We start from the raw sequence: 16,005 nt of genomic DNA on the forward strand, positions 1-16,005 counted from the left end.
AAAGGGGACGAATTAATGGGTGCTGATGAGTTGATGGGTGCAGCACGCCAACATGGCACAAGTATACATATGTAACAAACCTGCACATTATGCACATGTACCCTAGAACTTAAAGTAGAATAATAATTAAAAAAAAGGAAATTCCTAGCTAACTTTTCTCACCACCAACAAGGCTTATCTGCAAGTTTTTTTATTATCTTACTCAGAGCAAGTCACATTCTTATTTGTGCTTGAAGCTAGTTATTTCACATAGACTCTGGATCTCATTCTCTTCCGTTTCAATAGGGGCCTCTCTTCTTTACCTATGTCTCTTAAAAATTTTATTCTTATTGTTTTTTAGACTTTTTCTCTAAGGTTTTGTCTGTGGTCACATATTTATCTCTCTCTTTTTGAGCAATCTTATTTACTCCATAATTTCAGCTGCCACATATATACTGGAATTTTTTAAATCTACATCAACAGGTTTCAGAATGCCTTTGAAACTTCAGACAGGTCTACCTAATTATCTTCTAGATTCCTCCTTTTCTCTTTTCCTTCTCACCCATTAGTCAATAAGTTCCAACAATTTTACTTATTAACTCTTTAAGTTAATAAGTAAACTAAGTAAACTTATTAGTAAACTTATTAGTAAAATAAGTAAACTTATTAACTCTTTAAGTTAATAAGTAAACTGCCAAATCATTTAAAACACAAATGTAACCAAGTCCTCCTATGTTTAAAATCTTTTAATAGTCCTTATCATATTTGGTTTAAATGCAAACTCCTTGACATAACACACAAAACTTTTCATGATTTGACCCCTGCATTTATCTCTCTAGTCTTTTATTTCCCAAAGTGTGTTCAGAAAAACGCTTACTCTGTGAAAAGTCTGGCACGATGAGGTGGAGGAACAGGAAGAGAATGGCGGGCTTTATCAAGTTCAAATCCATTTGAGAAACTAATGCTTTAGTATTACCTTTTAGAGAAGTGGTTCTCAAGTTGGTTCCTGGAGCAGAAGCACCAGCATTACTTGAAAGGTCATTCTCAATACACATTTTCAAGCTTTACCCTAGACCTAATGAATCAGGAACGATGGGTCCCAGGACCTAGCAACCTATCTGTGTTTGTGAGCTTTCCCGGCAATGCTGATGCACACTAAAGTTGGAGAACCACAATCTTAGAGAATCACCATGCATAGTAGTATATTAAAGGCTTCAGGAAATCTGAAAATAATGTATTTAACTTTGTTTAAGCAAAAATTTTTAAGTTGGTTGAGCCCTGGCCCTTGTGTGTGTAAGTACACGATACTAACATAGAGTAGAAGAAACGTTAGAGAAGCACACTTCATCAAAAGCTGTTATAGCCCATTTTACTAGTAATTATTCAAATATAGTAGGCATCTGTCATGTGTTTTTGTGTTTACGTAGCCTGTCTTTGCATTTTTCTTTTCTTTTCTTTTTTTTTTCTGTGATGGAATCTTGCTCTGTTGTCCGGGCTGGAGTGCAGTGGCGCTATCCTGGCTCACTGCAACCACCACCTCTCAGGTTCAAGCAATTCTCCTGCCTCAGCCTCCCAGGTAGCCAGGACTACAGGCACGGGCCACCATGCCCAGCTAGTTTCTGCATTTTTAGTAGAGATGGAGTTTCCCTATGTTGGTTAGGCTGGTCTCCAGCTCCTGACTTCAGGTGATCCACCCACCTCAGCCTCCCAAAGTGCTGGGATTACAAGCATGAGCCACTGCACCCGGCCGGTCTTTGCATTTTTCTACCAAATGTCTCCTCCCAACCCTAGTCTTGTCAGCTCCTTAGAAGCAGCATTTCACAATTACATGTTTATTGAATGAATACATTGAATGCCACAGAAATATTTTATAACCATTTTTAAAGTATTGAAAAGTTCCACTAACTTGAAGATATCATTTGTTATTTCAGTACTTTCTTTTGCATGTAATGGCTCTTTCTATATATTGATCTCTTCTTGATGGAATATACTTATATTTTCTTATCTGATATCATGAAAGTGTAATATATATCCCATCAGCTGGTCTGTAAAAGCTTTTCTGTATATGCTTTTCTGTAATGAAATATCCTTTGTAAACATGACCATTGGAACTTTCTTCAGATAATCCTATAACCTGGCAACTTTCCACTTTCAAAAATTACCTCCCCATTATACCCTTACAGATTTTCTTTCAAGTCTGTTTCTTCAATAATCTATTAACAAAATAATTTTAATCACTATTATAGTAATCACTATAATTATGATTCATTTACTGGGTCATATTTTAATGAATGTATTTTTATTTATTATTAAATGATTTATAATTATCATATTTTCTTGATATAACAAATTGTTATTTCATAACATTATTCATAGTAATGTTTCAATCAGTATGAATACACTTACTGTAAGCTTTTCTTAATTTCTACTATCATAACCTTAATTTTTCCAATCATAAGGTTAATGCCCTATTAGATTTCTAGGATACATTAAAAAGTTTTACATAGATAAACTTAATTCTTAAGAAATTTATAATACACCAGATTAGACCTCATCCCTTAAGCATGCAGTCTCTTACAATGTGCTATTAAAGTAGGGAGAGCCTGATTTATGATAGTATTGTGTGCTATGCAAAAACTTAATGATTCAACATCAAGTTTGATTTATTCTAAAGCAACAAACATAGTAGGATGTGAAAAATAGCATCATCAGTAATCTTCTGGTGTCATAAAAAAGAGTGATGGAAGTACAATTTGTGACAGGTAAGGGATTTGGAAATGAATGCATATTTCAACTACTTCTGTCTCTCCTCTTTTCCATGTCACTCTTAGCAAAATGATGAGAAGTGACTGTGATGTTACACATATCATGTATAATAATTTTATTTCATTTAATCACATTACTTAAAACCTATAAGACATATAGTTTGGCTATGTACATATGACGATAATTAATGATACTGTTCTAATACCAAATATCTCCCCACCATGGCCATTGGAAGCAGTTTTATTTATAACCTTCACAACGCACCAGGTTATCTGGATTTCTAAATCCTTTAGAAATCTATTGAGCTTAATATAATGCACAAATAATTACATTATTGTGGTGATAACAAAATCCTGTTCACAAAATAAAAATAAATTTTAATAAAAGTTCTAACTTAAAAGGCAGCAAAGCTTGATATTTGTAAGCCTGCATTACTGCCCATTACTTCCTAAAGTTGACTGACATAACGAAGGAATTGAAAGAGGAAGCTTGCCAAGAACTTTCAAGTTGTTTTCGGGGATCACATGTACATACTTCTTAAGATCTTTGGAGACTGCTTATAATTCATTCTGGACATTTGAAGTATTTTATGTCAGCCACTAATTTTTTTACCATTTTAATTTAGTTCTGCAAGTTTTAACATCTGCTGCATTTCAAACATAAATGTAAATCAACGACTCTTGGATGTACCCTAGGGAAATACATGCTCTTAAAAGTACATTATAGTCTAAGACTAGAGAGGTCTCTAGTATTAAGTGAGTTTACTATAGGGCTATCTTTTAAGTTAAGTGAGAATAATAATTAAATGACAACTCAACAGAATATGGTTACATATCATGATTTGCACTGGAAAATACGCATATACAACCATTCAACTGAGAGGGTAGCTGACCTGGCTATCTTTTAAGTTAAGTGAGAATAATAATTAAATGACAACTCAACAGAATATGGTTACATATCATGATTTGCACTGGAAAATACACATATACAACCATTCAACTGAGAGGGTAGCTGACCTGGTTACAGAAGACATGGCAATTGGATATGGCAATAGTTTGGGCCAAATAAAATCTAATACTCATTTTACACCAGAGTCTTTGAGTTTCCAGAGCCATAAGTTGATGTTTTCAAATATCCCGCACCTATAAGCTTGCAAAGGATTTAGCAAAAATTTCCGTACACTTAAGTGAAAATTTATCTCTGCCTATTTTTTTAACCCAATTTTAACAAGTAAATGTAAAAGAAGTGCTCTAAAGGAACACCCACCAAAATAAATGACCAAATTAACTTATCTAGATGTTGTAAAGAGTTGCATATGTTGAGTATGAAATTTATATGTGCAACATTCAAGATTGTTATTGTACTCTGTTAACCTCAAAGTAAATCTAGATCATCCTATGTCACATTCTGCTTTCTAGAATGACAGTTGAAGATTTTGAGGAGAGTGGTAAATTAAGAAAGATTCAAAGATGTTTTTAAAAAAGGAAAAAAGAGAAAAAGGCAAACACAAAATTTTGGTTATCTAGATACATTTGTGTGTAAGAAGGGAGAGTTTAAGTCATTAATGTTGCATATGTATTGTGGGATTTAACAGTACTGAGTTTGCAACCAGGCAGCTGTCGGTTCGGCATACTTACTACTGATGTAACTGAGCAAAATATTTAGACAAGACAAATTTTATGCACACATACTTGCATGCACACACAAACACACACCTTTGCACACACAAAATTCAATTTTCATCCTTGGAAGAAGCCACATTAAAGGCATAATTTCTATAATAGTAATTCTTAAGGTCACGAACTATAATCATCAGAGGGAGGAAAAACCTCCAATCCAGAACAACAACAATAAAAAAAGCAATGGAAGTTAAACCAAAATTTAAAAAGTGATTGGAAATACAAGCCTGGCCACTGTGAGTTTATTCTATGGGATGCCATTCAATGAAGAAAAGAAACCTGAGTTTAACAGCTTTAACTCCCATAATCTAAGAATTTCATTTCCATAATCATTTTTCTTTGATCTTCTATTTGACAGTGACATCTAACTAAAGTCATCCCATTTAACCTTTTCTTTTGCATGTTGCGTGAATTTGTGAGCAGAGTAAGAAACAGGACATTCCTCGTGAAGATCAGGGACCAACCACCAAGAATTTGGATTTTTGGCCCCAACTTATTACACTGATGGTCACTATTATTGATGAGGATAAAACTGCCTACACACCTGTCCTGAATCAGTAAGTACAATGTTTTGGAAATGAATGGATTTTATTCCACTGAAGTTAAAATAATACATATTTTAAGTGCAACATACTCTGATGACAATAATAAACTTTTCCATGATTAAGCTATAGAAAATGGTATTTTTCAACTTTTATCAGCAAATATCAATTAAATGATATTATGAATTTTTAATTTGAGCTCTATGGAGTATGAATCTGTGGATATGGAGAAAAATATTTTCCAAGATTTGATTTTTATGTAATGTAAAACTTTTCCTCTGGATCCTTTCATAACTATACCATTGTCTCAAAAGAAAAAAAATGTGCACTCCCCCAAAACTAAAAATAATTTTGAAGAGTTAGTATTAAACATATTGCATTGTGGCTTTTGAATAATAAACATTTGGCACAACAGCTGCTTTCAAAATAGCTATGCATATTGATTTAACAAATTTAATAAAATATTTAATAAAACAAGTCAATTTTCACAAATTACAATCTAAAGTTCATGCCTCTAAGACAATATAGATGAATTAAAATTCATGACTGTTCTAGAAGAGACTGTAAAAATCCTCATTTTATCAAAATACCACTAGCTATGTGACCTTAGGCAAATTATCTAATTTCCTTGGGTCTCAGTTTCCTCCCAACTAAAACAAAGGTGTAATTATTAGATGATTTCCAAGATCCTATCCAACTTTAATATTGCATATTTAGATTTTATTTTACACCCACATATTAAAGACCATAAAAGCAAATATAACATCAGACTACCAGCTAGGCATTTGCAATCTGGTTAATGAAGAGGATTGTCTTGACAATATTAGTTAGACCTGAAATGTTATGGGTAGCAAAGATAGCAGAAATAGACAAACAGTAAAGTAGAACAGTGAAGTAGACTCAGATTTACTATGGATAAATGTGTTTGGTATTCTTACCCTCTATACTGGTCAAGACCATTAGGGTCATTGTTTATGTTGGCTCCAATTAAAATTCCAATTAAAGAAGAAATACATTTAAGTATTTCAATCTTCATCCTTTTCTGCTTACTGTTAATCACCCATTTTCAACAGTCCCCCAATTCCTAATTGTGGAGAAAGTGGTCCTATTTTTGGTATACAATCATCATTACATTAAGTTTGCCCTTTCACTTTCTTCTCCCTTTTTCCCCAAACCTAATTCTTATATCCACCTTTTTCTTCCTGAAGGCCTTAGTGTTTCAATCTCTGTACAGACTTTGCTCTTTTATTCTCTGCTGTTAGGACTAGAAGATCTTCTCTTAATCTATAACCTGTCATCATCTCATCACGGGTCCTGAGAAGTACTTCTCAGGTCTCTGACAACTTTGTGGAATAGGATTGTTTTCTTATTTACTCTTTGGACCTTTCTTGAGGACAGAGTAGGTTTCTGAAACGTTGGGAGACTGACAACTTGTTTCAAGACTGTGTCCTTGGACTGGGATAGGCCATTTTATAAATGGATGCTGGATGAAAACAAACTTCTGCTGAGAAATACAAATTCAGTTCTATGAAGAAACTTTGGCTTTAATAATCAAAGAAATTTCTTATGTTTACCAAGTATCTTCAATCAGGATATGACCGGTAAAATACATTATAAAATCATGGAAGAAATTAAAATATCCATGATTTATTTTTAGTCATATACCTCAAAATATATACAAAGATTTTAGTTGATTATATGTAACTGTAGTAAAGGAACTGGAATAAATAATATTTATGGCAAAAATATATTTATAATTGTGAACTAAATTAAGCCTAAGTTATAAAAATTAGCAATGACATATGGGGAGAGAATTGTTTTTGTTTTTGGTTTTAATTTTGTTTTTAATGTCAGAGTTTAAGTCCCCTTTTTTCCTTTGAAAACTTGTCCCTGAAAAAAACAAATGCCTTCCTCTATTTGGAATCTATTATTTATTATTGTGTTTGGTCAGATTTTAAGGATGATGTAAAGCTTTTTTTGCATACTGAAGATCATTCAATTTAGTTTCTCACTTAATTTAATAAATGCTTTAAGTGAACTCATCTGGAGACTGAGATGGGGTCCTGGTGGCCAATGTTGCATTTGTATAATGTGGTGAGATTTTCATTTATATCTGTTTCTTTGTTTGAATACTGTATTGTCACATTTATGCTTCATTAATCATCTCCTTGGCTACTTAAACTAATGCAGGATTTCACAAAGTAAAAATTCCAGACCACTAGGGTAAGGATCACATGGACTACTAGTTGGATTTGCAGATCTTGAGCCCCACCCCAAATCTATGGATTCAGAAAACCTGAAATTGACACAGAAATCTGCAATATTAATAAACAATCCCTGTTATTGTGTCTTATGGTCACTAACAATGAAGGCCCAGATCAATATGTGAAGGACATGTTAAAAGTAGCTTGGGTTTTGTTTTAGAGGCAAAGGCAAGTGAATTTAATGATTTTAAAATATAGGACATTTTAAAATATCTTTCAATGTAATGCATAATTATTGATTCAGATCATTTAGTGAAGTTCTTATTGTTATCATGAGCTTGAGAAATCATTGTAAGCTTTTGCTTATTCAAATTTGATAACAAGTTTACACTAACAGTAGAATATAAGCATGAGGGAAAAGAGTTCTATTTTGTTGACTAATGTATATTCAGGCATACATATTTGTTGAATGAATAAATTAAAGTAAATTTATACATGTAGTCAGTATCTGTTCTGTCTGTTCCCATGTTGTTGATTTATTAGTGAAATACAGTATTTATTTGAATAATATTTCCTCAATTTTTAAAATTATAATGAATTTTAGATGTTTTAGAAATTTCAGTATTTCATTAAAACTAAATAGTATTAAGCAGAGTACTTTCAGATTTAGGTCTTGGTTTCTGTCTCTCTTTCTCTCTCTTTCTGACAGGTTTATTGAGGTATAATTGAATATAATACAATTTCATGTACTTAAATAGTATAATTTGAATAGTTCTGGCATATGTATTTAACCACAAAATTATCACTATTTTCAAAATAATGAAGATAGCCATTACCCCAATAGTTCATCCACTTTTATAATTCATCCACTCCTCCACCATCCCCAGGCAACCCCTTATCTCCGTTCTAGTACTATGAATTAGTTTGGAAATGTTATCATTATGTGTAAATGTATTCATAGATTCTCTCCATTCTTTTGTCCAGCTGCTTTTATTCATTACAACTATTTTGAGATTCACCCATGTTATTGTATGTTTCTTTTTATTTTTGAGTAGTATTCCCTTGTACATATATACCACAATATGTTTATTCATTCATCTGTTAAAATTTGTATTTTTTCAAGATTAGGTTGCTATGAATATTTGTTTACAAGTCTTTCTATAGACATACTCTTTTATTTCTCTTGAGTTATATGGTATGTATGTATTTAATATTAAAACTGCCAAACTGCTTTCCAAAGTGGCTGTACTATGCCAACAATTGGTTTGATAAACATTTTAATTTTACCTATCCTAATAGGCATATATGATCTAACTATGATTTTGATTTGCGCTTTCTGAATCCTAGTGATACTGACCGTATTTTTATCTGCATATTTGAAATTCATATATCTTCTTTGGTGAAATTTCTGTTAAAATCATTTTCCCATTTCCAAATTAGGATGTTTATCTTATTATTGTTGAGTTGTAAAGGTCTGTACTAGATAAAGCTCTGTCATCAGAAATAAATGTTGCAATGTATGCTTCTAGTTTGTAACTTTCTTTTCCATTATCTTACTAGTGCCTTCTGAAGAGCATAGTTATTGCATATTTTTTAAATTTTGATGGAATAGTCCAATATTTTTATCAGTTTCTTTTATAGTTTAAGCTTTTAAAAATTTCTATTTTAGAAATCCTTGCAATCTGCAGTCAGTTTGCAACACCACAGTTTTCTTCTAGACATCTTACATTTAAGTCTATAATTCATTTCAAGCTAATTTTTACTTGTTAACTAGTGTTATAATCAAGTTTAACTTTCTTTGGGATCATTTTCATATGGTTATCTATTTTTTTATCTCTACTTGTTGAAAATTATTCTTTCCTCATTGAATTGCTTTGGCACCTTGGTGAAAACTCAGTTGACTATATATGTAAGAGGTTAATTCTGAAGTTCTTTGTATTCTGTTCCATTGATCTATATATCCGTAATTACACCAGTACTGCACATCTTGGTGACTATCATTTTCTAACATATCTTGAAATATTATAGTAAAATTTATTCAACTTTATTTATATTTTTGAAAATTGTTTGGCTCTTCTAGCTCCTTTGCAATTCCATTTAAATTTGTATCAGTTCATCAATTTCTACAAGAAAAATGTCTGCTGGACTTTTGAGTGATATTGCATTAAATGTATAAATCTATTGGGGAGAAATGAAAATAGCAATATGAATTTTATAATCCATGAACATGGTATGTACATGCATTAAGGTCTTATTTAATTTTTTACTTTAGTGGAAAGGTGTTGCATATTCTTTGTTAATTGGTTTCTAAGTATTTTTATTACTATCTTAAATAGTATTTTTAATTCCAATTTCCCATTCTTTGTTAGTAGTACATAGATACACAAATATATATCTTCAGCCTTCCTAAATTTACTTTTTTGTAGGTTCCTTGTGATTATTTAAATACATCATATTCTTGTCTAAAATAAAGATGGTTTTACTGATATCTTTCCAATTTGGATGCATTTTATTATTTTTCTTGCCTTATTGCTCCGGCTAAAATCTTCAGGACAATGTTGACTAAAATTGGTGAAGAGCAGACATTCTTGCCTTATTCCTAATCTCATAGGGAGAGCATACAGACTTTTACCATTGAATATCATGTTAACTAAATGTTTTTCATGAATAATTATTTATCAGGTTGAGGAAGTTCTGTTCCATCCTTATTATTCTGAAAGTTTTTATCATGAAAGGATGTTGGATTTTTTCAAATATCTTTTCTGCTCATAATAGGGTAATCACACAATTTTGCTTTTCAACCATCAGTATGGTGAATTATACTAACGAGTGTTTAACTTTAAACCAACCTTCCATTCCTGGAACAATCTCCACATAGTCTTGATGTATAATCTTTCCTATATATTATTATATTTTACTCATAAAATTTTGTTAAGTATTTTTGCATTTGTGTCTATGAGGATATTGATCTATGGTTTTATTTTCTTATAGTGTCTTTATCTGATTTTTATATCAATGTAATGATGGCTTTATAGAATGAGTTAGACAGTATTTCCTCCAGTATGATTTGCCAAAAGAGTTTTTATAAAATTTGACATTTTCTTTTCTGAGTTTTTGATAGAACTTACTGGAAAAATAATCTGGGCTTAGAGTTTTATTGTAGGAGGTTTTTAAACTAAAAATGCTCTTTCTTCATTAGATATAGGGCTGTTTAGTTTACCTATTTGTTCAGTTTAGGTTTTTGTAGTTTGTATCTTCAAGGAAATTTTCCATTTAATCTAAGTAGTGAAATTTCTCCATCATGTAGTTGTTTATGCCAGCCTATTATTATCCTTATTATGTCTGTTAAATCTGAACTGATTTTTCCTCTCTCTCATACTTAATATTTATATTTTGTGTCTTCTCTCTTTTGTTCTGTCCAACTGGCTGAACATTTATAAATTTTACCGGTCTTAAAAAACAGCTTTTGATTTTATTCAATGTTTTGTTTTCTGGTTTAAGTTAATTTTTTTCTCATTCTTTTAGTATTGTCTTTCTTCTGTTAGTGAAGATAAATGTTAAATGGCTATCGCAGTAATCCAGTGAGAAGATATGAAAGCCTTGTGTAAGATGGTGGAGAGTTAAGGTCAGATTTGTGAAATAAATCAAAAGATCTTTATGACTAAATGCATTGAGTAGAGTGTTAAGGAAGCAGAGACAATGGAAATGTTATATTTATAGGGGCATCATTATTGGAGATAAGAAATACAGGAGGAAGTATCAATTTAAAGAAATTCACAGTGACTTATATTTTGATATACAGAGATTTGGTTATCTGTGTGACTTGCAAGCATTATATGCAACAGAGAGTTGTATACATACATATGGAAATCCTTTAGATTGATATCAATTAAATACATAATATAGAGAAGTTTAGCTATATATGCCTAAAAGTCAGAAATCTTAATTATTTCTAAATATTCAGAAAATTTTACTCATTTTACTAAAACTATTGTGACTTCATATTACTTTGTTTTTGTTATGCATACCAAAACATAAGCAGAAATATGTTTCATCCATTCTGTTATCTCATTTGTTTGCATGCATTGTACTATAATATGTAATTTCTTTTAGTTTTCTCCAAAAGTATACATACAGTGAAGTCTCAACTCATTTTCTCTCTTCATTAAGTGTAGATAACAGAAAGTATCTCAGTGTATTGAGTAGAAAATGGACCAATTTTGAAAGATTGTCTTTTCCATTTGCAAGGATGAAATTTGCTTATTTTTCCCCTCTCAGGGTTATATGATGAGCCAGAACATTAGTTTCAAATTGGATGTTTTTAAAGATAGTGTATTTTATTTGCTGAATTGAGGAAGTTTATGTTTAAGCTACTTTGATTAGGATTTGCCTTTGTTTTTTCTGTTTTGGAAATAATGTTGTTCAGAGTATTAAAGTTATTGATCTGTTTGCTTACACTACGGGTTCCCTAAATTACTTTTATATTTAAGAAATTGTTGTGAAAGTGTTAATCATACAATAAAGTACAGAGACTATGCAGTAGAGTTCTGTATAGCCATCAGTCTAATTCAACAATTATCAAAATTTTGTGATATTTTCTTCGTCTATACTCTTGAGTTTTTTTTCTTTTTCTTTTGGCTGAATTACCTTAAACAAACTTCAGACATCCTATCATTTCATCCCTTCTTAGTTCAGCATTTATCCCTAAAAATCATGGCTTTCTTTTGTACAGCACAACTAATAACATTAACAGTAATTGCCTGGTATTGTGTAATCCCTATTCCATAATCAAGTGCTTCTGAATTTCTTTAAAGAAGTTATTTTTTTACATTGTTTTGTTTCAATCAGGATCCAAATAAGGTATAAGCATTACATATGGTTATTATGTGTTACAAGTCTCTTTCATACTAGTTAAGTCCCCCCTCCCTTTTATTTTATTTATACCATTGACTTCTGAAAGAAGCTATGTTCACTACCCTTTAGAATATGCCACTTTCTGGGTTATTCCATTTGCCTCCTCGTGCTGCTAATTAACTTGTTCCTTCATAATTAATACTCTCCATAGCTGAATATTTCAGGTTCATTTTTTTAAGAACACTTCACAAGTGACTGTGTGTACTTCATACTATGTCACATCAGGTAGGACTTTATCTGGTTATTCCCTTGTAGTGATGTTAACAGTGATTAGTGCTGCCAGCCTTATTTCTTTGTTGAAAATGTCTTCATCAACCTTTCCTCTAATGGTTTCATTTATTTATGATCACTTCAGAATTTGCTATTCCATTACGGATGACAAAATGGTGGTTTTATAAGGTTATCATTTCTTCAACATTTATTTGTTAGAATTTTTTACAAAGAAGAACTTTCTTTCATTAATTAAGGTTACTTGGTTACCCTAATATATAGTAAATATAGGAAAGATAAGGTAAATATTTGATTCTTTCTTTTAACCTAAAGTATTTTATCTCATTCTTTTCTTTTCTGCTCTATTGGACTTTTATTGTTTTTCATTAACAGTTTCATTTCAATTTAATAAATATGTATCGAACCCTTAATATATGCCAGGCACCATGCAAGGCTAGAGTCACAAATATTTAATTTCTAAAAGAGATATGTACAAAATTAATCAGGAGTCTGAAACTGATTAACTACTGTGCCTGTGCCTGCCACAGTCACAAGTCATTCTGTGATTAAACTCCTCCTATACATCCTTGTTGACACAGCCTTATGAAAACAGAGAAACTAGGTTCCCTCTCTGAAACTGTACCAAAAAATCCTGAGAATGACTCAGCTGACAGGGAGAATAGACACTGAAAGTTTACGAATTTGGAGATACCTGCAGTCGGTGATCCACAAATAAGAATAAGTCAAAATGAAGTATAAACAGGAATGAAGATAGCACTGAGAGAGAAGAAGGTAGTTGGCAGTGAGTAGAGGGAAAGGATACTTGGAAGGAAAAACAGATACAAGAATAGCAGAGTCACATACTGGAGGACTTTGTGCAGGAAGATCCCTGTCTGCGGTCATTCAACGCACTCCTCAGCGCTGCCTTAAACCCTGAAGGAGCATCTTGTCTGTCTTGTCTGAGGCTCCCTAAAGCCTGACTCCAGGGGCTGTTTGACTGCAGTAGACAGAGTTCATTTTTCTTGGGTTCCAGTAGAATGTGGTAATGGAGTTTAGTTTTGTTTTTCCATTACCCAAAGTATCCTTACAAAAATTACTTTTTAATTACGTGTAGTTACTTGAGCCTCTGATTTTTGGAACCAAAGTAGCATAACTAATCCAATATAATAGTATATGGAATGACACATGTATTCCAATATAGTTGCAGTTTGTTTTCTGTTGAAATGTAAAACAAAAAAAAAAAAAAAGAAAAAATGCTTTAATTTGAATTCTTAGGATCTAGGCAAATGGTTTATTTCCTACAAGAGATCGGTTTTGCAGACCTGGAGTTCATAATGGGCAGAATAGATAGCGGAAAAAACCACAGATCTGTTATAAAAATCTACCTGACACTAAAGATATAAAGTAAAATTTCAAAAGTAATTTTAAAAATTGTTACGCATGTCTATCATAGCCATTTTGAATTTTAAAACAGATCAAGTGTGTTTCTCTGCAGTTTCCCAAAATATTACATTATGTGGAAATAATTCAAACACTTTTCTAAGTGCACAAGAGTACTGTCAAAGAATGCTTACTAAGAATTATACTAATTTAAACACCTCTGAAGATTTCACTTTTCTACCTCCCTGACCACATATCACAGAGGCGAAAAAGAGTTGATCTTGAATTTTTCAAGGTTTGTCATGCTTGCTGAAAGATTTTAACACAACTAGATATTTATGTGTTATAAATATCATAATCATTATATGGGGAACCATGGGGAATTAACTGGAGTCAGGCACTATTCTAACATTTTTACAGTTTAATGTTTAATCCTAAATTTATTCTAATGATATCAGTACCATTATCATCCCCAAATTACAGATTATGAAACTTAAGCATAGAGGGAACTAAGTTACGCAAAATCACATATCTAGTAATAGGCAGAATCAAAATGTCAGCAACCCTTTGAAGTAACAAAAGGGTTAATGTTAACAAGAGGATCCCATAAATAAGGTGATGCACATTAATCCTTCCAAACATTTCTGATATTTTAATGATTAATCTGGATCTGATTGCAACATCTTTTAGGCTTTCTATGTTTTAGAAATTAGGAGGCAAAACTTAATTCATGAGACCATAGCAGGATTTGTAGAGATAATGCACAGAAGGCACCCACCCTAATGCCTGCATTGAATAGGTGCTCCAACTGCCCTGCAATATGAACATGAGGACTTGCTTGTACCAGGTCTTGCAGCTTGAGAAACAGTTATCTAAACTCAGTAAATTCTGTTGACTATTTATCCCATGCGCATTACACAAGTTATTTAGGCTGTCTCTGGCCATCTGCAACTCCTTTGTCACACTGCCAGGTGGTATTTTAATTGTCTTATGCGATGCTGATTTCAATAGTTAACTTAGAGCTGGGCTCATGCTGGTAGTCCCAGCTACTTGGAAGGATGAGGCAGGTGGGTCTCTCGATCCCAGGAGTTCAAGGCTGAAGTGAGCTATGATCAGACCACTGCACTCCAGCCTGGGTGACAGAGCAAGATCCTGTCTCTGACATAAAAAAATAAAAACTTTTAAAAAGTGGAAGCCAGGAGCAATGGTTCCTGCCTGTAATCCCAGCACTTTGGGAACCTGAGGCAGGAGGATTTCTTGAGGCCAGCAGTTTGAGATCAGTACATAGTGAGACCCCCATCTCTACATTAAAAAATACAAAAATAGCCAGGCATTTTGCTACACGCTGGTAGTCCCAGATATTAGGGAGGCTGAGGCGGAAGGACCTGCTTGAGCCCAGGACGTGGAGGCTGCAGTGAGCCAAGGCAACACTCAGCAACAGCCTGAGCAACAGAGTGAGAACCTGTCTCCAAAAAAAAAAAAAAAAAAAAAAAACAGTTTACATAGATCCATTTACAATTTTGTTTTTCATGTTAAAATTAAATATATACTTAAAGATCTGAGTTCATTAAAATAATGCCTTAGGTTATAAATGAAACAAAGAGAAAGCAAAAAGATAAAAAGGGTGATTGGCTTCAAATGGCACTTATGATCAATTTGCTTTATGGTACAAGAGACCCTAAGTACAAAAGGAAAAATTTCTACCACAGCATTAATTTGTAAGGATGGCTCATAATTTACTAGTAGAGTCCTGCTTAATAAAATTTATGCTTAGTTGTTCACTGCATTCGTGATAATAGCAGTTAATTGCACTAAATGCATGTCAAGTATCTTAAGTGCAGAACATACTAACAAAGCCTTAATATGTTTTATAATATAAAAAGGGCACAACAAACTGTCTCTTAAGTTCCAGCTATGACAAAGGAATTTCAGATGCATACATGACAGGCAGGAACAGGGAACCATTGCTTACTAATTTGTAATAATTAACATACTTTTCTTCAAAGACAAACTTTGCATATCAAAATAATACTTCACATTTAATGGATTCTAGTTTTATCCATTGTGACTGATGAATCAGTATTATCAAATTTGGCAGTGGCAGATTATGTTTTCCTCATTTCAGTAAGAAATTTGCAAGATAATAAATTAGGTTATTAAATTGTTGTGTCTCAGATTCAAGATTTAAAACATTTGTGCTTTGTTAATTAATTGCTGCAAATTAAAAACAGGAGACAGTCAAATAATGGTGGAATGGATCAGTTATTTCATTAAACCTCCTCTTTATAATGGTAGATTAAGTTAAGCTATGACTGCATTGAAAATGAAGAA

The 16,005-nt window shown here is 32.3% G+C and overlaps 1 protein-coding gene across 1 annotated transcript in view; it reads left to right on the forward strand.

The window, feature by feature from the left end:
* Positions 1-4,454: 4,454 nt before the first annotated feature.
* Positions 4,455-16,005, forward strand: part of LOC116275826 (protein unc-13 homolog C-like) — a 236,563-nt gene continuing 225,012 nt past the window's right edge. The window contains exon 1 of the mRNA XM_031668658.1: positions 4,455-4,981. Within this exon, the coding sequence (XP_031524518.1) occupies positions 4,929-4,981 (53 nt within the window). The 5' untranslated portion in view covers positions 4,455-4,928. The remainder of the gene's footprint in view (positions 4,982-16,005) is intronic.

Source organism: Papio anubis, chromosome 7 (assembly GCF_008728515.1).
Source record: "Papio anubis isolate 15944 chromosome 7, Panubis1.0, whole genome shotgun sequence".
Classification (NCBI taxonomy): Eukaryota; Metazoa; Chordata; class Mammalia; order Primates; family Cercopithecidae; genus Papio; species Papio anubis.